This window comes from Pundamilia nyererei, unplaced genomic scaffold (assembly GCF_000239375.1).
Source record: "Pundamilia nyererei isolate P.nyererei 1_Seehausen unplaced genomic scaffold, PunNye1.0 scaffold00178, whole genome shotgun sequence".
Classification (NCBI taxonomy): domain Eukaryota; kingdom Metazoa; phylum Chordata; class Actinopteri; order Cichliformes; family Cichlidae; genus Pundamilia; species Pundamilia nyererei.
This window is the reverse complement of record NW_005187579.1, coordinates 69592-94311: the sequence shown is the minus strand read 5'-3', so window position 1 is coordinate 94311 and position 24720 is coordinate 69592. Positions and strand designations below refer to the sequence as shown.

At 42.5% G+C, this 24720-nt stretch overlaps 5 protein-coding genes across 7 annotated transcripts; 3 read left to right on the top strand and 2 right to left on the bottom strand.

The window, feature by feature from the left end:
- Window positions 1-297: 297 nt before the first annotated feature.
- On the bottom strand, window positions 298-2240 carry mafbb (v-maf avian musculoaponeurotic fibrosarcoma oncogene homolog Bb). Its single transcript, XM_005746383.2, has one exon. It carries the CDS (start codon window positions 1895-1897, stop codon window positions 932-934), a length of 966 nt encoding a protein of 321 aa, XP_005746440.1. The 5' UTR covers window positions 1898-2240; the 3' UTR covers window positions 298-931.
- Window positions 2241-4277: 2037 nt separating this feature from the next.
- LOC102208552 (DEP domain-containing mTOR-interacting protein) lies at window positions 4278-6681 on the top strand. The gene is made up of 9 exons (XM_005746382.1): window positions 4278-4355; window positions 4465-4643; window positions 4781-4904; window positions 5060-5238; window positions 5390-5599; window positions 5721-5855; window positions 5975-6045; window positions 6250-6354; window positions 6470-6681. The coding sequence occupies exons 1-9, from the start codon at window positions 4306-4308 to the stop codon at window positions 6593-6595; spliced, it is 1179 nt and encodes a 392-aa protein (XP_005746439.1). The 5' UTR covers window positions 4278-4305; the 3' UTR covers window positions 6596-6681.
- A 79-nt stretch (window positions 6682-6760) lies between these two features.
- adnpa (activity-dependent neuroprotector homeobox a) lies at window positions 6761-11230 on the top strand. 2 transcript variants are annotated; one of them, XM_005746381.2, is made up of 5 exons: window positions 6761-6967; window positions 7056-7247; window positions 7683-7796; window positions 8444-8536; window positions 8659-11230. In XM_005746381.2, the coding sequence occupies exons 3-5, from the start codon at window positions 7689-7691 to the stop codon at window positions 10990-10992; spliced, it is 2535 nt and encodes an 844-aa protein (XP_005746438.1). In that variant the 5' UTR covers window positions 6761-6967; window positions 7056-7247; window positions 7683-7688; the 3' UTR covers window positions 10993-11230. The 2 variants fall into 2 exon arrangements, with proteins under 2 accessions (XP_005746438.1, XP_005746437.1); XM_005746380.2 differs by having other exon boundaries at window positions 6761-7247.
- A 603-nt stretch (window positions 11231-11833) lies between these two features.
- On the top strand, window positions 11834-13797 carry LOC102207644 (bcl-2-like protein 1). 2 transcript variants are annotated; one of them, XM_005746378.1, is made up of 3 exons: window positions 11834-11909; window positions 12464-13038; window positions 13144-13797. In XM_005746378.1, exons 2-3 carry the CDS (start codon window positions 12487-12489, stop codon window positions 13270-13272), a joined length of 681 nt encoding a protein of 226 aa, XP_005746435.1. In that variant the 5' UTR covers window positions 11834-11909; window positions 12464-12486; the 3' UTR covers window positions 13273-13797. The 2 variants fall into 2 exon arrangements, with proteins under 2 accessions (XP_005746435.1, XP_005746436.1); XM_005746379.2 differs by having other exon boundaries at window positions 11856-12005.
- A 4251-nt stretch (window positions 13798-18048) lies between these two features.
- gata1a (GATA binding protein 1a) lies at window positions 18049-22507 on the bottom strand. Its single transcript, XM_005746377.2, has 6 exons — window positions 22259-22507; window positions 20235-20466; window positions 19646-20146; window positions 19050-19195; window positions 18811-18936; window positions 18049-18713 (listed from the first exon to the last, which is right to left on the bottom strand). Exons 2-6 carry the CDS (start codon window positions 20446-20448, stop codon window positions 18426-18428), a joined length of 1275 nt encoding a protein of 424 aa, XP_005746434.1. The 5' UTR covers window positions 20449-20466; window positions 22259-22507; the 3' UTR covers window positions 18049-18425.
- Between the last annotated feature and the right edge of the window lie 2213 nt (window positions 22508-24720).

Below are 24720 nucleotides of genomic sequence, written 5' to 3'. Positions count from 1 at the left end.
TGCTTATAGTCTTTCAGTTGCAAATGAACCAAATTACTTTCATATTTATACACACTATGCACTAGCTGAAATACTGTGATACCCTTATTTTATGTAGCATGTACAAATAGTAGACTTTGGTTTTTTTTTTTGTTTTTTTTTTTTTTTTTTTTTTTTTTTTGCTTTTATGTTGTGTATATGATTATTAATGTGTTTGGATGTCTCCAAAAACTACAGCAAGCCACGATGACAAATGTGCAAGTGGAAGTAAATGTTTCACGCGGGTAAAACATTTACTCGTGAGAAGATGAGACACGATTTTAAAATGTCACAATAGGTTTATTGATCCATAGTAGATGAATTTAAAAAAAAACTCAACAAACAAACATTGTAGATGAAAAAAATGAAAATCTGCATAATTATTTGCATAACTGTGTATTACATTGAAAAGAAAAGCAAATAAGGAACACATCTGTCCAGCAGAATCAGCTTCATAAAAACAATAGACGTGTGCTTTCTAACATTAGATGTTTTCTATATAAAGAAAGGATGAACACGAAATATAATCCTGGCTACAAAAAGCAAAGCAAAGCAAAATCACCAAAATGAAGATCAAACAATAAGTGAAGCAAAACAATATGGTTGCATAATTATTCAAAGCAAATATCCTCTGATTTCAAGTACGTCCTCTGAGACAAAATACAGATATGTCTGTATAAAATAAAGACATCTCATACATGTCCTGCATGCATGCTTATTCGCAAATTTCCATTCATTACTTGTTGCCTAGTTGCATCTATTACAATAAGTTGAGTCGTGTCCTTTATGCCCGAGATTTTTTTTAAACTTGATAAATCCGTGGAGTTATTTGGTAAGGAGCAAGGCGACCAGGTGGCCAACATGCCACCCCTCATACATGGAAAAGATTCAGTTCTGCAGAAAATCTACAAACTCACATTAAATACTCTGGTGAGGATGGGTTGTCGCTGGTAGACCCTGTTTCGTGGTAACAGTTTGCACCGGACAGTTTTTCACATTTAAGTTTATATGCGTCCCTCTCGCGGATCAGCCTGTTGAGTTCATGTTTCAGCTGCTCGACCTGCGACAGCAGGTTCGTCTTCTCGTGCTCCAGAATGTGTTTCTGTTGCACGCGCTTGTAGCGGCAGGACTGCGCGTAACCCCTGTTTTTCAGGGTCCGGCGTTTCTGCTTCAGACGCATCACCTCGTCCTTGCTTAGGCCTCTGAGAAGCCGATTGAGCTCTCTGACTGACATGGACACCAGCTGATCGTCTGAGAAGTGCATCTCGGCGTTGGATCGCCTGTCGTGGCGGTTGTGTTGCTGCTGGAGATGGTGGTGCGCACCGAGGACCTGCTGGGCCTCCGGCGACTCAGGGGATGCGCACCCCATGTCATCTTTGAGATATGGGTCTTGGCAGTGGCTGTTGGGCATACCTTGCATGTCCGAGTGACCCGGAAGACCCGGGTAGTGCTGGACAGGCTCGTTTAGGTGGCCGTAGCCATCGTAATCAGCCGGGAAAGGTGGCGGATTGTGGCCGTGGGGCGCAGATGGGTGTCCCTGCTGCGCTGTGGCTCCGATGAGGGCCTCCATCGCGTCTTCGGGTGTCAGGCCAAAAGCCTGAGGGTACATTTGCTGAGGATAACCCCCGTTGTTGGGTATCCAGAACTGGCTGTTTTCGACGTTGTTTCTGTGGTCGTTAGGATTGAGATTTGGCGATGAAGGCACAGAGTTGCAAGGTGTGCTGCCAGGAGTGGAGGAGACGGAGTCTGGTCTATGGAAAGAGCGATCCAGCCCCTGCATCGTCTCCTTCTTCACGCCGAACTTCATCAAGTCATAGTCGCTGACGAAATCCATGGGTGGTTTCTGCAGTCCCAAGTGTGAATGCGCCTCAGTCGTCATGGTAAATGGAAAGCCGGTCTCTTTAAAGAGCTCCAAATGTCCACTGATATTTCATGCAGCCAGTGAAATCGCAGTCACTTGTAAAAAAAAACAAAACAAAAACAGCCCAAAAACAAAACCCGAATAATAATTTTTTTTTAAAAATGAAGTATTTCCAAACTTTCGATCACAAAGGGGGAAAACACCACTCGTGAAAAATAAATCACAGCAAAAAACAGGAGAGCGCCTTTTTCAACTTTACGTTGAATTGCGACGTCGCACCGCGCAGCTTGTTTGGCTTTAGGAACTTAAAAGTCCGGTGATGCCAACAGACTGGACGCAACTCTGCCTTTTCAGGAGAAGCGCACTTTCTTCATAAAGCTGCATTGTGTGATGTCACGGCTTTCAGACTACACCTCCACCCTGCTCTCCAATGAAAAAGGGAAGATTTGCATAAAAGCTTCTACGAGCGAGTCCACACGATCTGTTCGTGATTGTCACTTGACCAAAGCCTATAAAGGTCTGCTCAGAGGCGCAAACTCCATTCTGTAGTGTCTTTTGTGTTTAATTTCTTTATTTTTATTGTTTTATCCGCCCTCTATTTCGCATATTGCCAATTCACCCCACAGGAAAAATTATGCACCAAAGTGAATTGGAGCCATGAGAACAAAAAAACAAAAACCCATAAAAACAAAACATAATCGTCTGAACGATAAGGATATGATTTCAAGGATTTTGAATAAATATACGGCAATGAATTTGTCTATTAAAAACTAATGTTGGTTGTGAACTATAATAGAACCATACATTTATTTTCCATCAGTCACAATTTGCTGCAAATTGGTTTGTGGTAATTTAGGAATTTATGGTTATTTATACGTCATTATTCATTAAGAAAACAACAGGATACTGTTAGAAAATTCATTTGACCCTACTGTGATTGCTGTGCTCCTTGGTTGGTACCCAGGTGAATACTGATATCTTGTGGCCAACTGCCTACACTGCAGTGGCTTTCATAGGGATATGGTATATTCACTGCTTTGTTGCTTTTCCTGTTATTAGATTTAAATTGTGAAGCTCACATTTTAATGTACAAATATATATTTGTTCAGTCTTCACCGCTTATTTTTTAAGGCCAAATACATTTTAGATGCATAAAACAATGGTACTGCTACTTTAAAATATATACATATATATTTTCCATTTTAATTAACCAAACTACATCTTTAGGGAATATGACTGTATTACAGATGCAAAGCCTCATCACAAAGAAGTTCCTGAGGGATCCCACCAGAAGTCAGCAGCTCAGCAGCAGCTCTGACATAACAGATACCAGGCTAACCAGAGTTAAAGCACAAACGCACAGGATATTGAAGGGTTAAGTAATGTTCCTGCCCTGAGCTGACCCTCTCAGGCAGCGCTTACTCCAATGATAGTGAATGCTTTACTGACAAGGTAAAAAGACTCAAGCCAAAACCAATAGAAATTGCTGCCTGAGAACGGCCAGGCATTGTTTCAGCGAGTTCGACTTGCTGGGAAGAGAGGAAGAGAGGAGACAGTGTGACTGAGCAAAAATTTCTCAGGGACACATAACAGGATTCACGCCAGAAGACCGGGGTGATGCTTTGTGGTATAGCTTGTGCTAATGATAGGATGCTCACAGCCTAAGTGCACGTCACAAGCTGGCACTTCGGTTCTTTTGCCATAACAAGCATGTATCAAAACAGTCAAGTCAAAGAAAAAGCAGAATTTCTAGGCACTGCAACATCAAGTTTACACTTCAACACAATATCATAGCCCTAGAAACTCCACTTTATCTGTATCTGAGAAAACATATTTTGATGCATACATTGATATTGACCTGAATCTTCAAATACAGCTGTTTTATTTGAGATGAAGGCTAGGCTATATACCAACATACGAAGCGTGTTTTTCTAGTTTCCTGTTTTGTGAGATAACTGTAAGGTGACCTCTAAAAGAACAATGTTGCCCAAGAAACTGTAACTTATAGATGTATTTTTCAGTTTTATGTTACCAGTATTTCAGGAATGACACACTAAAACAAAAACAACAACACAATTTGATTTCAGTTATAGAAAACACAACCTAGGTGGACACATCAAGCATCACTCAAGCAAACAGCCCCGTGTTTCTCTGAAAATAATTTAAATTCAAGTACTTCAGAATTGGAGCAGGATGTTTTACCCAAACACCCAAATGAAAAACTAATATCTGTAGCACCGAATGAAACAAAACAGAAAAAAACAAACGTCTTTGTCATTTCTGTATACACAACATTGCTCCCACATGACAATGGGGTTCTGTGTGTTTCGGTAAACATGACGGCCATTTCTAAAAGTCAGATTCACTCATTCTTGTGTCCAGTTATAAGAAGCATGGAGCGAACGAGCAGCATTAGGTTAAAGGCCATGGCCCGGCAACACAAGGCTGAAGTCATGATCGCAGGAGAACAGCTCAGGTAAGACGAAACAGATTCGCTGACGATGTCGGCAAATTCTACTCTGCAGGTCAGGTAGATGACTGATGTCAGTTTTAAGGCTCACGGCTGATTTAAACGCCACTTTAAGGCTCAGACTTCACGATGGAAAACTGATTAAGGATCGACGCTACCACTTTCGCACCTACCCTAACTGCTTTGTGGCACACGAGCTTATAGACTGGCTTGTGAGCCACAAGGAAGCTGCAGATCGAGCAACAGCTGCCAGCCTCATGCAGCACCTCATGGACCATGACATTTTACACCACGGTAAGAAGGAAGCACCAGCAAGCGCTTCAGCTAAAGAAGCTCTCCCTTCTTTAGCTGAAATTAATTCCTCTTCTTTACCTGAAGCTAAGTCCTCATGTTGCTTTCACGACTTATATTTAAAACTGCCTTTCTCTCAGTCTGTGACAAGAGGGCAGAATTCAAGGATGCCAAACTGCTGTACCGTTTCCGCAAGGATGATGGCACATTTCCCTTTAACACAGAGGTGAAAATCTTCATGCGAGGACAACAACTATATGAGCAGTAAGAGCTGGTCTGTTTGTGCTTCAAGTTTTCTGGTCTGAGACAGATCAGCTTAATCTTAGAATTGAAAGACCTCAATAAAGGTGTATCTCATCCAGGTTTTTCCTCCACTGCATGCTATTTTAAATCTGATTCTGTTTTGTTTTCTCTTATAGACTCATAGCAGACAAGAACTCCATTCTGCAGCTGAGAGAGGAGCATGGTGTTACTTATAAGCGCTCCTTTCCTGGCTGCCAGTTGATTGACTATCTCATTCAGAATGGAGAGGCAGATAGCCGGCGACAGGGACTGGAGTTGTGCCGTGCATTGCAGGAGCATGGCATCATTCAGCACGGTGAGGGGAGTTTTCATTTGCCCTTTGATGTACAGCTGTCAGTGGTGGGCTTGCCATCTGGGACTCTTGCAATCAAAAGTAAAAATACACACTGCATAGATACCATTTATACTAAGACTGCTGCTTTTTGCTCTCTCCCCAACTCCTGCAGTGGGACAAAAGCATGATTTCTTTGACAGTGGGCTACTCTACCAGTTCTGCATCAATTTCCGCCGGCGTCGGCGCCTGTCTGAGCTGTTAACTGAAAATGAGCAGGTTAATGATGAAGCTGTGATGGCATCAACACAAGAGGACAACAATTCTGAGAGTCCCTTTCTTCTACGCAGAAACTCATCCAAGGAATGCAACCGTGCATTCAGTGGTAATAAATTAATTAATTACTGAGTAAACATGAAATAAAAGGAAACTCTTGCAATTTTCACAACATGCACCTTGTTTTGTTTTTTTTAATGAATTCTGACGTCGCCACTAATATCTAATAGTGAGCTCAAACAAAGACTCCAAACAGATTACCGGTGTTCGTCGAAGTAGCTTGAGTTCCCTTCAGTTTCACTCTGCTGGATTTCCACCTCTTCAGCTGTTGTCACACTCAGCAGTACGATGCAATCCTAAATCAGGCGAGTGTTTTGTTATTTATATTCAACTGTTAAATGTTTCATCATCAAAGTTTAAATATTACTGTAATGAGGCTTGTTTGTGAAAGCACATAGACATAATCTTTTAATTGGTTTCACAGTCCTTAAAAGAAAAGTTACTTGTGAAGAATTATTGGAACCTGGTGCACCCTTTATCAAGAAAGTGTTGACGGTGAGTTATGAAAATTATACGTATAAATTATTACTTAGATTTCTGATTGGATTTAATAGCACCAATTTAGCATACCTGAGCAACAGTCCCCTAAAGGCTAAAAGTCAAAAAGTCAAAACAAGCTTAACACATTAATAAAGTTGTGTTTTTCTTCTTCTTCTTAGATTAAAGTCTAAGGTGTATTTTATCTGATTGAGATTGCAGGTGATAGGAGACGCCCTGGGCTGGGGCTTTGTTGTCAGAGGCATGGCTCCTTGTTATATGCAGGCTGTTGACCCTGGAAGCCCTGCAGCAGCTGCTGGAGTTAAGGTTAAATAACTGAAACAAACTGAAAAAGATACTTATCTTGGATCCATAACTTTAAAAAAAATAAATATATATATATATATATATATATTTTATGTATTTATTTATTTATTTTTAGGTGCGGCAGTTTGTGTGCCAGGTAAATGGACAGTGTGTTCTTTACCTGGACTACAGGACAGTAACCAGACTGGTGATGACAGGACCTCGCACTGTTGTACTGGAAGTTATGGAACCACTGGAATGACAGTAGCTATATTATCAAAGTCTGGCTCTCTCTTTGAATAGAAATACTGCATCTGCAAAAAAATATAAAATAATAATAATAAAAAAAATCAGCAATTACGTTTGATATGTGCTCATTTTGGGGGGAACTTAAAAAATGCACTTGTTAAACTGTTTATCTGACTTGCATCATGGAAAGTGTTCTAAATTGCCCAGATTGTTTTCATGAATTTGAGGGGGGAAATCGGCACAATCAGGTCAGTCAATCCAGCCCAGCGACTACGACTTCCGTCTTTTTGTAGTCGCCATTTTGGTTTGAGAGTTGATCAACGCGTTAGCCAGCAAGCTGGCCTGACCTCCGGTGCAAGAAAATCAGAGAACTGGAGGAGTACAGGTGGCCCTGGAGGTTCCCATTTTCGAAGTGTACTATTTTCATGAGCTGTGCACAATTCTACCGCTGTGTTTTGTCACTCGTCCCCCAGCTAGCAGCTCTGCGGTGCAGATGAACGAGCTAACTAGATAGCTTGGCTAGCTAACTGTGGAGCTGCTGAGCACCGGCGTTGAGGGGAGCATCACCGCCAATCTGCATGTCCCGCCAGCCCCTCTGTTTTTTATTTTAGCCATTAATGTCGTGAGATAACCCCTGTAAAGTTACTCTTCTGGCTTATTGCAAGGTGAGTAAAACTTTAAATATAGTCAATGAAAGGGAAAGAAAGCAGCTATGCAACGCTAGTTTTTGTGCTCAGTAGGCATTGCTAAATCTGGCTAACACTGTAACGCTAGCCCACAAAGCTAACACGTATTGTAAAACTGTAATTCCCGAAAGCTCTGTGCATGGTGAACAATAGAAGCCGTGGACCTGTTCTGTTGTTAGGCTTTCTGATCAAACCCACCACTCAATCAGAAACAAGGTTGTAGTGAAGCGTCACCATAGAAACAGTGCCGGACCCCTGAAGCTCTGAAACACACAATGCCATCATAATAAACACGCTGTACTAGAGGGAGACACGTGCTGAAAGGGCGTGTTGTCTCTTAGTGAGTCCGGATAATGTGATACAGGTTATAAATGTACCTGAGGTTATAATGAAGAATTCATATCTGTCTGCCAGGAGATAATGTATCAGCTCCCGGTGAACAATCTTACAAGAATCAGGAGAGCCAGGAAACAAGTGAAAAAAGCCCTCGGTGACATTGGACTTGAGTTCTGCAAGGAGGCAGCAGAGGTGAGCAAGTGTGTTTTGAGCTGCATGTGATGGATAAGAACTTTGAATAACATAAAGGTAGCATTGATGGACCAAAGACCACTCACTTGCCCAAAGATGGTTTTCAGTAAGGTGTAAGTGTGTTTGTTTTAAACCAACGTGACGATTTTAAGGCAGTTTTGATTGGCACCTAATCATCGGTGGACGTAATAAGGATAACAAATTTGTTCTCTCTCTCTCTATACATATATGTGTGTGTGTGTGTGTGTGTGTGTGTGTGTGTGTCTTTAGAAACAGCCTCATCAAGCTTTAAAATGACAGACTCCAAAGGTGTGGATACATTTCCACAGCTTTGCCTAGTGTAGTTTGCAGAGAATGAATTTGCAGTCTAATCCCTAACCTCTTTGTGTTTGCCTTTCACAAATACACTCACTAGCGCTCTGGCTTGACAAAGGGAAATTCAGTACCAGTCCCCATAAGAATAAAGGGGGGGGGGAAATCAGAAACATATTACCCTATATCAAACCCAAACAAAAAAGGGGGATTAGAGGGGACGCATACAAATTTAAAACCAAGACTTGCATATACAAATACTATACAGACATGGTAACAATGTTAAAAACTTATTTCCATTGGAGTTGGTCTTTAATATTTTCAATTTTTTGCAGGAGTTCAAAGAGTTTTGCCCTAATGAGCAGTTTGTGAAGGGCACGCTTTGCCTTGATATCTGCGCCTGGGATCCATCATACTCTAAAACACAGGTAAGATTTTATCCTGTCTGAAAGACTTGCTCACATTATCATGCACTAATGTGCATATTTTTCTTAATGCAAAGTTTTTGTTGTTTTTTTTTTGATCATTTTTTTTACATTTTTTTTTTTAGGAATACAGATCAAAGCCATTTTGCTGCACAGAGTGTCCATTTTCTTCCAAATTCTACTCAGGCTACAAGAATCACTTCCGTAATGTGCACAGGAAACTCTTGGACAGTAAAATCCTGCTCAACTGTCCATACTGCACGTTTACTGCAAGCAAGAGAACTTTGGAGACGCATGTTAAAATATTCCACATACCCAATTCAACTCGGCACAATTATGGAAGCTCACAGGGAGCTGCGCTGGGGAAAGCTTATCTTGATAGATACAAACAGGGAAACGGTGTGGAGAAAGCAATGTATTTCTGCAAAAAATGCACATTTCGGGACACGCTATACAATGTGGTGAGAAGGCACATCTACAGGGAACATTTTCAGCATATTGTCTCACCATATCTTGGTATGGTTTCTGAGTCATCTGTGAAAAATGGTGCTAGCTCTGTTGTTGGCAACAACATCCTCTGTAAAAGATGCCAGTTTACCACTCGTACCTATGAGGCTCTGGTCCAGCATGTTATTGAGTACCATGAGCGCATTGGTGCCCAAGTAACAACCATGATTGGACATGCTAACATTATCGTCTCCAAGCCTCAGTCTTTACCAGTCATGTCACAGAAGCCTCCTCTAGTTGTCAGTAGACCTCAAACACTTAGACCTGAACCAAATGCACAGCAAGTAATTGGCTATTTAAAGCCAGTAGGCCCGGTTATTAAAAGTCAGTCTCCCATTATAGGCAGTCAGGTGCGTGCCACTGTTCCAGTACAGAGGAACAGTACAGCAGTTGAAAATGCTGGTACTGGTGTAAACACAGCCCAAACACAGAAGTGGAAGATATGTACAGTTTGCAATGAGCTTTTTCCTGAAAACTTATACAGTGCTCATTTTGAGAATGCACACAAGGCGAAAAAAGTGTGGGCGCTTGCCAAGTACATCATGAAAATCCACAACTTTACCAGCAAATGTTTGCTTTGTAACCGCTACCTGCCCAGTGATACACTGCTAAATCACATGCTAATCCATGGCTTAACCTGTCCACAATGTCACTCTGCTTTCCACAATGTTGAGAAAATTATGGAGCATACAGCTCAGGCACACCCTGAGGAGTTTATTGGACCCCCTGGTGCATCGCCTCTAACCTTTGACCTCACCATTAAACAAGAGAAGTCCAGTAATGTACAGCTTGCTGTTCTTACTTTTAACATGAAGGAACCCATCAATGGTCAAGATCAGTCGACGCCTGTTCAGAATAGTCTTCCACATCTTGTCAAACTACCTGATCCTAGAGGGACCGATAAGAAAAGTGAACATCTTGCAGGAAGCATCCCTTCACTAATGCAAACAAGTGAGATTGGGAAGACTGTGTGTCCGCTGTGTTTCACCATTCTCAAAGGGCCTATCTCCGATGCTTTGGCCATGCATCTGAGAGAACGGCATCAAGTCCTTCAAACAATACATCCAGTTGAGAAAAAGATGACGTACAAGTGCATTCATTGCTTAGGGGTGTACACCAGCAACATGGTGGCTTCCACAATTACGTTGCATCTTGTGCAGTGCAGGGCTGTTGGTAGGAACCAAGCAACCCAAAACTTTAAACCTGGCTTGACACTTAACTCCTCTGGGGCTGGCTATCTTAAGAGGCAGCCATCAACACAGGCTATGTCTAACTCCAAGAGGATAAAGCTGGCCAAGGATGCTAAGACGACTTCCACCATCTTTGGAAAGAAGGCTGAATCTGATGGGCTTGCTCTGGATCCTAGAAGCTATGAACACAAGACTTATGAGGCCAGGAAAAATTTCCTGACTGCCTACTTCAACCGGCGACCGTACCTTTCTTCTTCTGAAGAGGACAAGCTGTCGGCGAGTCTGTGGCTGTGGAAATCCGACATCGCTACACACTTTGCAACCAAGCAAAGCACGTGCGTGAGAAACTGCAAGACCAAGAAGGTGTCGGTGCTGCTCGGCTTTGACATGCAAGCTCTAAAGAAAGTTAAGCATAACTTGAATTTTGAGGAAAGCAAAATTGTTGGTACCTCTGCTAAGAAGGCCGTAGGCATCAGTTGTCGTACTCCAAAGACGGACCAAAACAAACACAGTGAGACACTAAATTGTACCTTAAAACTTAGTACGTGCACAGAGACTATTTCCATAGACTCTGACAGTGAAACAAACACAGATGACAGACCCACTGAGAATGGAGATATCGATGTAAATGCGCACGAGAGTTTCCAATCCAAGGAACCATTAAACATGACTGAAGAAACAAAACCTGCAGATAATGCTTCTAGAGAGATGGAGATTTCTTTGCAAGATGGGAATGCAAGCCTTGCAGTGTGCCTTGGTTGAGTAGTAAAGGGGTGTATTAAAACAAAGATGACTCAACAGTTACAAATAGTAGACCAGAATGTGTGGGTCACTAAATCAGCAGCTGATTTTTTTTTTCTGAACAGTGTTGAAACGAAATAAACAGCATTATGTAGGTAGTGTTGTGTATATATTTTTAGCCATTGCTCCTTGTTAGTTTCTTCATGCACATCTGTATCACTCACTGGTTTGCTGTCACACCATATAAGAAATATGTAAACTGAACTATTTGCATATTTTTCCCCCAACTGTGACAAAGAACTGCACCATACTGTCATTTAACATTTAGAAAATGTAGGATATGTTAATTCCTTATGGACACATTTTAATAAAGGTGTTTGATTAATAAGAAAGTTTATTGCTGCTCTTTCTGTGCTATTAAGCTTTTGGACCAGGTGAAAATAGCTGCTTAAAGGTATTTCTGCAGAAAATGTTTTTTTTTTTTTTTTTACTTAATAACAGTTTCTAAGAGTGAGAGTACAGGTATGTATATAAATGTAAATTTAAGGCATTTTGGGCAACCAGAAGTCGCACTTTCTCTTCCATGATAGCGTTAGGGCATACTGTTTTTTTTCTAACATGACACATTTGTTTATAAGTTGCCCAGTGCTCCAAAATGAGAAGACTTTACAATAAGAGGCCCCTATTCATTAAACACGAACATTTAACTCACCAGGTAAAGTGCCACTCCGTATAATTTACTGAGTGTCAGTGTCACAACAGATGCAGCTGCATGTTTTTAAATGAAATTTCAGCGACTTCCTAATTTCCGGAATGTCTCCTTATTTGATTGGTCGCTTTGTATGAGTGGGTGGGACTCCTGGCTGCTGCTACCGTACAACTGTCCAACCGCCAGCGTGCATCGCTACCCAGGCCACAAAGTGTGACGCTTCAGAAAGGTGCGTTTATCTGGAGTATTCGCAGCAGTAGTTTTTAAAACTTCATAGCTGCTTTCTCAAACGGAGAACAAGGTTTTAGCAGCTCTAGGTATAATGGTGAGTGGAGGCGCCGCATGTTCACGGCTTAAATAGAATTTTTAGTTGTTTATTGGTTTAGTTTTTTTCTAATTTTGCTGCGTTTCATGCGGAGTGTGTGGCAGCTGGTTAGCACGTGAAGCTAAAACTGGTAGAATCCAAGCGTGCGACTTCCTAGCTGGAGCTGTCAGCGATGGTTAGCTGGCATTCAGAGGCTCTGGTATAGAAGTGATGCTGGTGAACAGTTCAGGGCTAAGCTTGAAAAACTACTAGTTAGCTGCGGTTAGCTCGCATAAAACGTTATTTTCCAAATTTCTGCCACAGTTGCAGTTGTTTCCTCATACATACGTTTACCTTTTTTTACAATTGGTGAAGAGTAAAGACCATGATCAATAGAGATGGATGCTAAAACACAGTTGCACGAGTTGCTAAATTTTTAAAAGAATGAAGCTAACTGCAATATCCGTCTGTGCTTCCAGGTGACCACTCCAAGTGAAGCCTAATGTGCCAGATGATACACTGGTATGACTGGCAGGAGAGATCGTGGCATTTGATTAGCCTGGCCCTGCAGAGGAGGTCCAGAGTGGAGATGCAGTGCAGGAACCGAGAGCTGGTGGAGTTCTTTATAAGCTATAAACTGTCTCAGAAGAATCACCCAACTTCCCTTCTGAGTCCAACCAGTGTGGGCCAAAGGACTGAGAGAGACCTGGGCAAATCCCTGCCTGCGTACGTTGGCATAGAGGCTTTAAAATCAGCTCTTCTAGACTCAGGAGAGCAGTTTGGTTTTCTGTTCACACAGTCTTTTAGGGACGTTGCTTCACACCTCAACATCACGCCAGACACAGCCCAGCAATGCTTCGAGAGTGTGATGGAGGAGTTGTTCAGGGATGGAATCAATTGGGGGCGTATAATTGGTCTGTTTGTCTTTGGTTCTGCAATGTGTCTGGACTGTATTGACAGCAATATGGGTGAGCTGGTACCCGACATTGCAGACTGGATGACTGCGTATCTAGATGATCACATTAGTCTGTGGATCCAACGAAATGGAGGATGGGTAAGTCGGCAGGGGATGAAGTTGACATGAGGTGTGCAACTTTTGTGCTTTTAAAGGGGGGGAAAAAGTCATTTAAAACACTGTCTAATCTTTTTTTTTTTCCAGGACCGCTTTACAGAGATATTTGGGAAAGGGATGTCTACTAGGAGCTCTGGGGAGTCTCTGAAGAGATGGCTATTTGTTGGAGTGGCATTAGTAACAGGGCTGCTGGTTGGCATGCTCATGACAGATTAACAGTGAAGGTGCTACTTCTCTGCCGTCACTGAACACCCTGTGGAATGCTAAACCGAGGGAGGGAAGCGGTTAATGTTTACATGGAAGCCCAGTCCACATGTGCAGTGACCATAGTGGGTGGGCAAAGTCATTCTGTGAGAAGCTTCATAATGTGTAACTTGGTGAGCTGTTGCAGACCACCTGCTCGCCTTGCTTTGACCAATGTGTTTTTATTTTATTTTTAAACGCACAACAGTTTAGTAGCTGATTTGCCCGTTTAGAGGGCAAATGCTTTAAATGAACCTAATAAAAAGGCAGTGAAAGTGATTCAGCTAGTCTAAGCTCTCTCTCTCTCTTTTTATCCTGTATTATTCAGGGAACAACGTGTATGACTGAGACTATGTTGTATTCCCCCCTTTAATGTGTAATTCTCAGTTTCTTTTGACTGTTCTTGAGTTTTTAAGTCTGTTTTGAAAGGTTTTGCTGAGTGAACTGTATGGAGTGCAGAGGCTATCCAAAAAAATAAAATCTATGCTCTAGCAGAGGCCTGTGAGTTCTCTTCCTCCAACAGTCCAGAGACATGCATGTGAAATTAACTTTTTCCATCTCTCACTAGTATCTAAAATTATCCATGTGCAACAGGCTACATATCCATGATTGTATTCAGTGTTTTTCTTTTTTTTTTTTTTTTGTTTTTTTGGCTGTTCCTCTAAGGGATCAGATTGGATCATCTGCTGCCATTTTGCCCTACTCCTAGCACAGTCTTGTCACATCAACCCCATGCCAGCCCCCTTCACTACATCTGTGGTCTGCCTCTTTTCCTCTGCTTGGCAGCTCCATATTAACCATACTTTGTTCACCAAGTCCACTAACTGAGCTGTCACTGTGACATTAACTTCTCCAGCTCTGCCACTTTCACCTTGTTCTTGTTCTCGTGTCAGTGCCACCGTCTATAAACCATACATCGTAGCAGTGCTCGCTACTGTCTTGTAAACCTCCCCTTTCACTTGTGCTGCTATTGTTCTGCCACAAATCAAATGAAGTGACTCCATATGAAGTATCTTAAAAGCTGGAATTAAATGAGATGTATTCTTTTACACAATGTGCATTAAAATCTTCTTGAAAATATAAAATCCACCTGTCTTTGTCACCATATCAACATGTACACAAAGATATATACCAAGGTCTGATATACATGCAAGGAAGATATTCTGCTAATGCTTCTGGGCAGTTATTGAGTCAGTGGGTGCTCCACACCAAGTGTGCATGGAATAAAAATAGGGCAACAAGAATAAATAACAGACAAGAGGAGTTTAAACAAAACAGGAGGAAGGCACATATTAAAAAGACACATTAGAGGACGGGTTGCAAAGTGCTTGGAAGTAGTGCAATGGACTATGTCTGAGTATAGAATCCATGTGTGAGTGGCCTGAGTGATGAGGGTTACTCAGTGGCGTGGGTGGGGTGTTGGGTGGAATTGCTTTACAGTCCGAATGGCCCAGGGGAAGGAGGTCTTTGTGTCCTAGTTTGAAGTGTAAAGATGTGTACAGTTTTACATCCTGCACAGCCTCGCTTAACAGCAGTGTTGCACTTTCTCCACATGGGGGTGCTAATGTACCACATATTCCAAAAGGAGCATGCTTAAAACTAAGCTGTGCTACTCTGCTTTCAGTTACAAGTAATTTCAGACATGACAGCTGTAGTGTTTGCAAGCTCTTCCATCACAGTTTTTTCCTTTTGTATTTTTCCCACAAGAAAGTCAAATAAGACACAGAGAACGTGAATTCTCCCAGTAATGGGTTTAATCTGTCTGATCACACACCACAACAAGTAGTTAAATCACCCACTTTCCACGCTAGAACAGCTTTTCACAAGATTATTCTGCGAGCTCTGGATGATATAATGATAGTACGAATGGGAAAGGAGACAAGCAGTGAGGCAGCGGGAGAGAGAAGGCTCTAACGGATGGCCTTGTGAGTGAACTGGAGAAGGCCTGTGGTTGCTAATCTATCCCCGTCATTTGTTGCCATTTCCCCAGAGCAGAGCTGACAGCTGCAGCAGATAAACAGCAGATACAGACAGTTGAGGAAAAGAGTATAAATTATGGATGTGCTTGCCAAATCATCTTATTCCTTTAAAAAGAAAAAGATCATGTCTCCCCCTCCCCCCCGCACTTGTCTCGTGTTTGTTTTGCTCACGATAACTCCTGCAGAGGTGAGCACTGCGGATTGGTCCACTTTAGTGTGGTTTAGAGTCAACTTTGAGTAGATGCTGTAAACGGATTCAAATAGAAACCCACCCTCATCTCGCTCCGTAATTTCACAGGGCACTATCACAAATTATTCCCATAATCAAGGTCTTTGGGGAATCAGTTGGGTTATGTATTGTAACGGTTGGCTGCTAATGAATGAAGCTGCACTAGGAGGAAACATTTTTCATATTATTTTTTCTACTGTGGATTTGTTAAGCGAGTTGAACAAAAAACAAGCAAAAAACGCTTCTATTGATAAATTCTGTCAAAGACTTGGTTTATCAACAATACACCCAGTGGTGCGTGTCATGCAGCGTTATGAGTAGGTGACTTGCCCAGATGTTCACAGGGCCGTACTCGCCGAGATGAAACCAAATGCATAAAAGAAAATCTTATTTCTCCTCGAGGTCTGCAGTGAAGCGTGCACGAATCAGTGGGCGACGTGGGTGATAATTTATAGATTTGTCTCGAGGGAAGCATTCTGTGAGCATACTCGCAGATTATGAAACATGACATGATTCACTTGGCCCAAACATGACACACTGGTTTTGTAACCAAACTGTTCTTCTACACCCCAGCGCCTATTCACATACAGCACCCAGTTACCGGTCCTTCAGATGATTCCAGTGATATGTGTGTTTGTCTTTGACACCTAAAGAGACACTGTGGCCCTCAATGACTAACTGACAGGGAGTGTTAGAGTGGCGGTGCCAGCAGCAGGTGGATGGTTTGGGGTCTGTGGCCTCAGTGATAACTTATCAGCCACCCCCCAGTACTGAGCGAGCAACCCCAGCCCTGCTGCTCGGCATAAAAAGTACACAGACATGTATACACTAGTATTAGGCGTTTCTTACATAAATGGTAAATGGCCTGTATTTGTATAGTGCTTTACTAGTCCCTAAGGACTCCAAAGCACTTTACACAACCAGTCATCCACCCATTCACACACTGGTGATGGCAAGCTACATTGTAGCCACAGCCACCCTGGGGCGCACTGACAGAGGCTGCCGGACACTGGCGCCACCGGACCCTCTGACCACCACCAGTAGGCAACGGGTGAAGTGTCTTGCCCAAGGACACAACGACTGAGACTGTCCAAGCTGGGGCTCGAACCGGCAACCTTCCGATTACAAGGCGAACTCCCAACTCTTGAGCCACGATCGCCACGATAACCTGTTAAGGCAAGAGTCTGTTAAGACCCTGAATTCAAGGTGTTTCTTTGCACAGAACAATATGCATCTTGCGTTTTGTCGTAAAATTGTGCCAGAGAGCTTTGCCTGTGTGTACTAATTTAACCCTAATAGGGCAATGCTGCTGGGCAACGTGTCCATTATCAAACAGCCTGCCCTGTTTGTTTTTTAAAGCCATATTCCTCTAGAAAAACAATCAAATCAGCTCCAAGTGTCTGAATATTAAAATATTATATTATATCAACTTTTAAAAAATCATTCTTTAAGCCTGTTTTATGTAAATGCATGTACCCTTGTACTTATAAATAATTTTAGGCATTTAAATTTTAGTTTATCTGGATTTCTTTTTTTTATTTCCTGCTTCTCAACTTGCTGTAGCACAAAGGTCAGAAACTACAGAGAGGTAAGCCAAAAACGAGGCTGAGGAGTCAGTGCACCTAGATTGTTAAGTGCTTTGTGTTTGTTCAGATAACAATGCATTCAGCTGGTTAACACAATCACAGACGTTCTTACACAGCACGTCTTTGAATGCTGTCCCTCTAGGGTTTTTCAAAATAAAACATAATGGCACCTTAATATGTCACGCACTGTTAGAGCTTAAAGTGAAAAAGTAAAAGTCAAACTAGCCCTTGTTTATTAAATGTTCACAAGTCCCTTTTAATTCCTTTGTAATATATTTTTACAATTTTGTCAATCTAGCCGTGATCTCGTCTTTACTTTGTTAAAGTAAATTTGACTGGTAATAGCCTGATCCATTTACTGAAGTAAGAGTTTCAATGTTGGTGAGAAAAATGTGCATGTGTGCATTTTTTTCTTCTACTTCACTAAAGGCAGAATTCACCTCACAATCTACATGTGCTCGGCTTTCTTTGGCCTACATGGGCAAAAATAAAACACGCAAAGGGCAGCGACGTCATGAAACGTATTGTTGTCTTCTGATTTCTAAACACGTTCTCTGTTGTTTGAGACCTTTGACATGAAAGTGGAAAACTGTAAATTTGAAACAAAAATCCCCTTCTGCACATTCAAACAGAGATGAGTAATGAAAAGTACAAACGTGACCTCGTGTGTCCAGTTGTGCTGTAGCTCGTCTAAATATAAAAGCAGCCATAAGTGGTGCACTTTAGTTGAATGTTTGTCACTTATGCGGAAAAGATGATTTGCATACCCGCTATGTACTATTACACTGTCAAAGTGGAGAACTGCCAGCACAAAGACACCATTATACCAGGGCAGGGGAGTACAATAACCTCCCACAGCAGGCCTTGCTGTGGTTAGCTCAGAGAGCTGAGGATTCAAATGACTTAAAACAAAAGCCTTCATAAGTCAAACAGAATAAGTCACGCATTTTTTTTCTTTAGAGTTTTAATATGGTAATAAGAATTATGCAAATACAAAACAGACCCCTGAAGCACAAAACTAAGGCATAGCTTTACTTTAAGAATAATAAAAGAAGAATTGTCACACAGATACCGTAAATCAGATTTGTGTTTGTATTTACAGCTGGGAGAATTCCCTTATTAGGGTGTTTACATATGCCAAAACCTGAGTGATTTTATCGGACTTCACACAAGTGCCCAGTCAGCACAGTAACACAACATGTGGATGAAACGCAGGTAAAATACACAGGAAACTCCATTCGCATGACAGCCAACAACACATATGTACAAATAACTGGCAATACAAGGAAGCGGGCTCGTGTCTGAGTATTCACAGGTGCCCGTCCTGTTATGTCACACTAGTGTGGGCACCATGCCAGAGTTGAGGTGGTGCGTGTAGGGTAAGCTGGCAGAGGGATGGATCGGGGACGGTGTAGGCATGAGGTGAGGCGAGTGACTGTAGGTGAGGAGAGTCCCGGGGCCGAGGGAGAAGGGCCCACCGTTGTCGTCCAGGGAGGGCGGCTGAGTCACCTCCATGTACGGCTCCAACAAGGCGGCCTTCTTGCTCTTCTTGTTCTTGCTGGAGACTTTTCTGTTACGTGTTTGAATTCCATCCTTCTTCATGGTGAGAGGCCGGTTAACCTGTAGTGAGGAATGAAGGAGAATTTTTTTAAATTAATTAATTTTTAAAAAAATATTTACCAGGTGTTTGTGGATTCATCTGAAATGACTGACTCACGTTATGCAGTTTAAAGTAGAGTCCGCAGGCATTACACACAGGTTCCCCGTTGGCGTTGCGTCTCCACAGCGTTGTTGTGCTTGTGTGACAGTTGGCACAGAGGGTACCTGCGCGCTTGCTGACAATCTGAGACACAGAAAAGGATATAGTCGAGCTTTTCAAACTACCCTGGTAACGACGGATTATTTGTTCGATGGTTTACAAAGGAGGCAAACGAGGCCCGTATCAGCCTGTCATACCAGTCTCTTCTTGGGTCGGATTAGAGGTCTATTTTGGCCGTTCATCTTGTGGTACAGTCCACAGGCATTGCACAGGTAGTGGCCTGTACCATCCCGGCGCCACAGAGGGGTAGCTGTGGCTCCACAGTTGACACACTCTCTGGCCTCTGTTCAGAGAAATAATGACAGTTTACAGAGTGTAACATATAACGGATGAATGTTTCTTAATATATTATTTCATGTGCAGATATCTCAGTGACACATTATATAATGGGCAGACTGTTATACTCAATATAGAACAAAATGTTTTAGTTTCACAACTCTCTCTCTCTCTCTTGTTTTTGGAACTTGCAGATGCTCAGTTGTTGTTGAAGTACAGATGTTCGAATTTCTATTTTGGGAGAGCTACAAGGGTTGAAAGTTTATTCAAATTTCTTGTAAATGTAACCATCTACAGTTCCATGAAATCTGCATCTGCTGAGAAAAATCTGATAATTTCCAAAACAGCCACCAACCGTCAAGGCTGAACTTTCAGAGCATTTTCATTTTATAGAATATTGTGCCAAAATGGTCCACCCAGGGAAAAGAAAAAGAGGCACCTGTCAATATATCCTCACCTGGAGTGGATATCCTCATCTTGTTACGGAGTTTAGGGGAGTACGAGGGGTTGATCCAGGCTCCGGGGCTGGAGTAGAGGGCAGCGGAGCTGTAGTCCTGTGGGCCACTCATGTATGAGCTGTAGGGGCTTAGCATGTGTGGGTGGGATGATGGAGTGTAGACGCTGCCAGCTGCAGGAGTCAGGTTGAGAAAGCTGCTGCTGGCCCCAGACCCCCCAAGTGGGCTCAGGCGCTCTGCCTTGAGGGCCTCCTGAAAATGGGGACTTTCCCTGCCCTCTCTGCCCGGAGACGAGTATCCATCTCTGGAAGTGGTGAAAGAGGAGGTCATTCCAGGGGTGTAGAGGGAGGTCGGGGTGTGCGAATGCAATGGCGTCTTAGTGAGAGGGCTGCTGCTCCAGGTGGAGACTGGGGGGTTGTAGGGCGAGCTCAGAGAGTGGCTGGGCAGCCCATCCAGCAGCTGAAGGTTGCTGAGCAGGCTCGGTGAGTTGAACATTGGTCGAACTGTGGAAAGAAGAAATAAGAGTCAAATCACAATTTAGAAGGCGAACTAGAGGATGGATTTGTTGGGTGACGGCTTGGAAGCACTGACCAGAGCCGTGTCGGTAAGGAGCTGGCGCTCGGCTGAGGCTTGGGGTGGAGAAGAAAGAGGGCAGGCTGGTGTAGTCAGTGTCCTGGCCGGTGAAGAACGTCTCACCCTCTTCTCCCGGAGGCAACAGGCCAGAATCAGAGGAGAAAGCGGCCAGGGGGTCTGAGCTGAGCAGGGATGGAGACACCCAGTGGGACTGCTCTGATGAATCTTCCATGTTGGCAGGTAAAACAGCCTGTGGCGAGTATAGTGAGAAATCTAAATTGTTTTTGCTGTCAAATGCACCAACCCAGGATGAAAAGATCTAAGCTGTGCACAAGCCTCATTGTACACGAGTCATTTATTATTCATTCATGTACTCTTTGCACTCTACACCCTTACACTAATGCATTTGTCTTTACAGTTAGCACAGTTTAAAACGAATATAAGGACACGAGCATCGATTGACTTTGTTTTTAGGTGTGTGGCTCTCAGTCTTTATGGAGACATGTTGTCAAAAGGTCTTGACAGAGACACCACCAAACTCCTCGCACACTGGAGGTTTGCGACTCTCTTAATTCAGATGAGAACGAGAGAGGCCGTGACTTTGATTGAAGTCGATGCATTATCACCGAGCTTCTCTCTTCACAACAACCAGTGCAACTTGAAGTTATCAGGGACAAGATCTCTCGACAGCATGCTTTTTCAAACTTCCTTTTCTAGGATCCTCATTTGACTGCGGCTGAAAGTAAAAACTAAAAATAAACGAGTCTATAAATGTAGCGACACAGCCAGTGACCAAATGGTTACCAAGTGGCCCCACTACAATAGGTGTGCCAGTTAAAGGAATGCAAAAGACGTGCCCATAGGGATGACTGGCCGTGTGGACAAACAACACAGCAGCGCACACAAAGTGTAATGGTGTTTGCTGGCAGATTTTTTTTCTTTTCAAGTCAGAGTGTTAACAGCAGTCTCTGTCACACTCTCACTTATTTGTGTGATTAATAACCCTTTCTGTTTTTGTTTTTTTGGGGGCGATTCAATTTTTATCAAAGAAAAACGCAAATTTCGAGCAGATTTTTAGAGCTTGAGATGAAGGCCCCTTTCTGAAAACTGCTTTAAAAGTCGAATCAAAAACAAATTCTGCTCCAAAATACCAGTGACGACGTCCCACAGCATCATAATGTGCATTATAACAACAGCGGATGAGGCCTCTCCCCGCGCCGTATCTTTAGAGGGAAGAGAAGAGGAAAGAGAAGAGACTGATACTGGCTGATAAACTCTGAGAAAATCTGATAGACAGCATTATTATAATGCTAAATATATCCAGCCCCACTGATACTACATGAAACTAATCTCATCTGATTAATAGAAATCTGTTTGATGAGAAACGCAACAAGCGCAGTGACACAGCGGGGTGAGGCGGCACGTTGTGGAGGACTGATCAAAAGAGACAAAACTAAAAAAGAAACAACCCCAGAGGGATAGATGAAATAATTTGAAACTCACACCCAGCTGCTCATATCACAACACAATTAATTACTTTGAGTGTTATGCCCCTAAACTCCAATGTTAATAGATTGCCATTATGCTACTTGCATTAAAACACACTGAACATATATCTACCGTGTAATGCAGTCGACTTGTTTTTGATCTGGATGTAAGCGACTTCAAGCTGAACTCGTGCAGTGGGCGAATTAAATTAATATTATAATTCATCTCTACCGTTACATATACTTGTGGTAATTATTGAAAATTCAATTGAAAATAATGAACGGAAAACAAAAAGTGTCACTTTCACAGAGGAGGAAACTGATTCTCTGTTGCCCTCATGCAAAGTTCTCGCCTCTCGTATCTCCACAATTCACAGTCTGCCAAGCAATAAATTGCCTCAGATGATCGTAATTCTCGCCAGTGAAAGTTTCACATGCACAATTATTCTTAACCAACAAAACTAGCCAGCTGTATTTAACGAATCAAGCTGGTTACACCAGGTGTTTGGGGTGAAAATATGAGAACAGAAGGCAAAGTGCCGACCGGTCACCTACCTGAGTGGACGCCACCGACGAGTGATAGGTGCAGTGAGCTTTTAGAGCCGAAAAATGTATGCAGCCAGGTGGGAGGTGGTGCACAGCTGGACCTCACTGTAGGCTGATGGCTACAACTAAAAAAGTTCTCTAACTACCAGCAAAGTTTAGGGCAACGAGACAGTCCGTGGGAGGGGTTGGGGACAAACATTTTTTTAAAAGACACACCTCTTTGGTCCAGAGAGAATGAGCTTGTGTGGGGCTTAGATGTTGCATATGTACAGGCATGAGTTTAAAATCCCATTTAAGCGTGTCATCTACAGATATAAATAATGTAATAAATAGTTGTGGCATCTGGAGCGCGTGCGAAAGCTGAAGGTGCTTTAAATCTTAGTTCCTCTGCTCTTCCTTTATGGCTGTGTGTGCTGCTTGTGTAGTATTGATAACGTGTTTGTATCTCAGATGATTTCCACAGAGGAAGCACCGTATATAAAAAGCATATCAGGACCAAAACCAAGGCCAGTATGAAACAACTACACGTAGTCGATAGGAATCATCAGATCCATTGCACATCATATTTTGTGTGTTATATTGTCTTTTTCCAGATCTTAAAAGAAATACATATACTAATGCAATATAAAATAAACTCCGCTTCCTGCGGTGTGCATGCAGGATGGACACTTTTTTTGTCTGTTGATGAAATGTGCATACAGCCCCTGATAAGACCAAGCCCACATGGAAAAGAGTTTGACAGACATTTGAACAAAGCAAATATAAAATGCAAAGACACAATTTCTTTGTGGTCCAGCAAAGCTTAGAATGGAACACAGTAATGCAAATCGGCGAAGACGCTGCAATCATAGGGAGAGATATGGTCTGAGCACGGCCTGGCTGCGCACAAACCCGACACTGTCAAAGTCATTTGATAGTCAAAGCAGCTCCCCAACTTTCCTCTCTCTTTGTTCATTTACGGTTTTCAGGGAAATCAGGGGAGAAAAACAGTTGGGAAGAATTGATGCCTTTCTTTTTTTCCTTTTTGAAAAAAAAAAAACACTGGGGTTTTTTTTAGGAATGAGGCAGATAAGTTGAAATGCGTCCGACAAGGCAGCGATGGCTAATAAGTGGTATCAGTTAGGCCAGATGCAAATCAATATACAGGTCATGGCAACTGTTACACAAAAATTCTAACTAAGCCTTTCATTTCCCTAAACGTTCCACACACAGTATCACCGGTTGCTGTGAAATTAGTATCCTGGAACAACAGAAATAAACTGTTAAAGTAGTAAAAGTCAGTGAAGTCAATGTCCCGGGGACCCATAAACAGTTGGATATCAGGAAAAAGCAGAGCTGTAATAAAATGTCCTCCTCATCACCTCCGTATAACTTCTGATGACACCTGTGTCATGTTTTCTTTGTTGTCATGTAGATAAGTGAAGAAGAAACCTGCTCTGTTCGCACCTGTCAGTGTTTTTTTTGTTTTTTTCCCTTTTATGAGATTTGTCAAAAGGCTGCTGTTGGTTCAATAATAAGACTAAGAGCAAGTGATTATACTAAATAAATAACCAAGCAATACACACACACAAGCGGTGAATACTGTCTGAGTTATTATCTGCTCTTCATCTACCGTATAAGACCAATTCAGATTCTTCCAGGAACATTTACACTAAGGCTGTTGGTAATACTATTTGCAAATACTACTTATTGTTCTGCAATGCAATAGAGTACCAGGTAAAACTTTAAAATTCAATTCAGGATTCTGTTATACAAAGCTTAAAGTTTGTCTGACATCATCGTGTAATCAAGGTATGCAGGGAATTTAAACTGTGGATGCTAATTTGTGCAGTGTAAACCCACTTCAGGCAAAGCTGGATAGGCTCCAGCTTGTGCTATCAATTTATTGTGTTGACAACTTAGGTTTGTCCCCTCTAGGTTTTCCTTTTTAATGGCAGTTATGGCACAGTTAAATGTGAATGTGCTGGATGTGAAACACTGCAGCCTGGGTGAATGAGAGCAGTAGTACCAGAGTGAGATGAGGTCTCTGTGGCAGCGTGGACAGCCGGGCAGGGATGTGGCTGCCGCCACAGTGCGAGTGTGCTGCTCTGCTCTGATAAGAGGTTATCAAGATGAAAGGAGGAGGCCAGGAATTACAGGCCCGCCGCTTACTGTCATAAAGCGGTACAGGCATACTGTCAGGGTTACAAGGCCCTACAGCGTGTAAGTGGCTGTACTACATAAATCACGCAAGGCAAACACACACACACGGACACAGTTTTCTTCTTCTGTTGACAGTATCTCGACAGAGACAGTTTGAACTAACGCTGGAGTGTCTTGTCGGACAGTTAGGAGGTTGCTCAGGGCCTTTGTAGCTGGATGACAGATGACATTGTGTGTCAACAGTGGAGTATGAGGACAACTTTCAAATTCCCAAGAAACAGGCTTCTGTGAAGGCGGTGGTCTTATCTCTGCAATGCAGGGCTGCAGCA

Coding starts and splice junctions, on each gene's coding strand:
- mafbb (XM_005746383.2), bottom strand. CDS start 1,897: ATGACGACTGAGGCGCATTCACACTTGGGACTGCAGAAACCACCCATG.
- LOC102208552 (XM_005746382.1), top strand. CDS start 4,306: ATGGCCCGGCAACACAAGGCTGAAGTCATGATCGCAGGAGAACAGCTC. Junction 4,905..5,059: donor GGACAACAACTATATGAGCA/GTAAGAGCTGGT, acceptor TTTCTCTTATAG/ACTCATAGCAGACAAGAACT. Junction 5,600..5,720: donor ATGCAACCGTGCATTCAGTG/GTAATAAATTAA, acceptor AATATCTAATAG/TGAGCTCAAACAAAGACTCC.
- adnpa (XM_005746381.2), top strand. CDS start 7,689: ATGTATCAGCTCCCGGTGAACAATCTTACAAGAATCAGGAGAGCCAGG. Junction 7,797..8,443: donor TCTGCAAGGAGGCAGCAGAG/GTGAGCAAGTGT, acceptor AATTTTTTGCAG/GAGTTCAAAGAGTTTTGCCC. Junction 8,537..8,658: donor CATCATACTCTAAAACACAG/GTAAGATTTTAT, acceptor TTTTTTTTTTAG/GAATACAGATCAAAGCCATT.
- LOC102207644 (XM_005746378.1), top strand. CDS start 12,487: ATGTGCCAGATGATACACTGGTATGACTGGCAGGAGAGATCGTGGCAT. Junction 13,039..13,143: donor TCCAACGAAATGGAGGATGG/GTAAGTCGGCAG, acceptor TTTTTTTTCCAG/GACCGCTTTACAGAGATATT.
- gata1a (XM_005746377.2), bottom strand. CDS start 20,448: ATGGAAGATTCATCAGAGCAGTCCCACTGGGTGTCTCCATCCCTGCTC. Junction 20,147..20,234: donor TCCTTACCGACACGGCTCTG/GTCAGTGCTTCC, acceptor TTCTTTCCACAG/TTCGACCAATGTTCAACTCA. Junction 19,196..19,645: donor GATGAGGATATCCACTCCAG/GTGAGGATATAT, acceptor TTCTCTGAACAG/AGGCCAGAGAGTGTGTCAAC.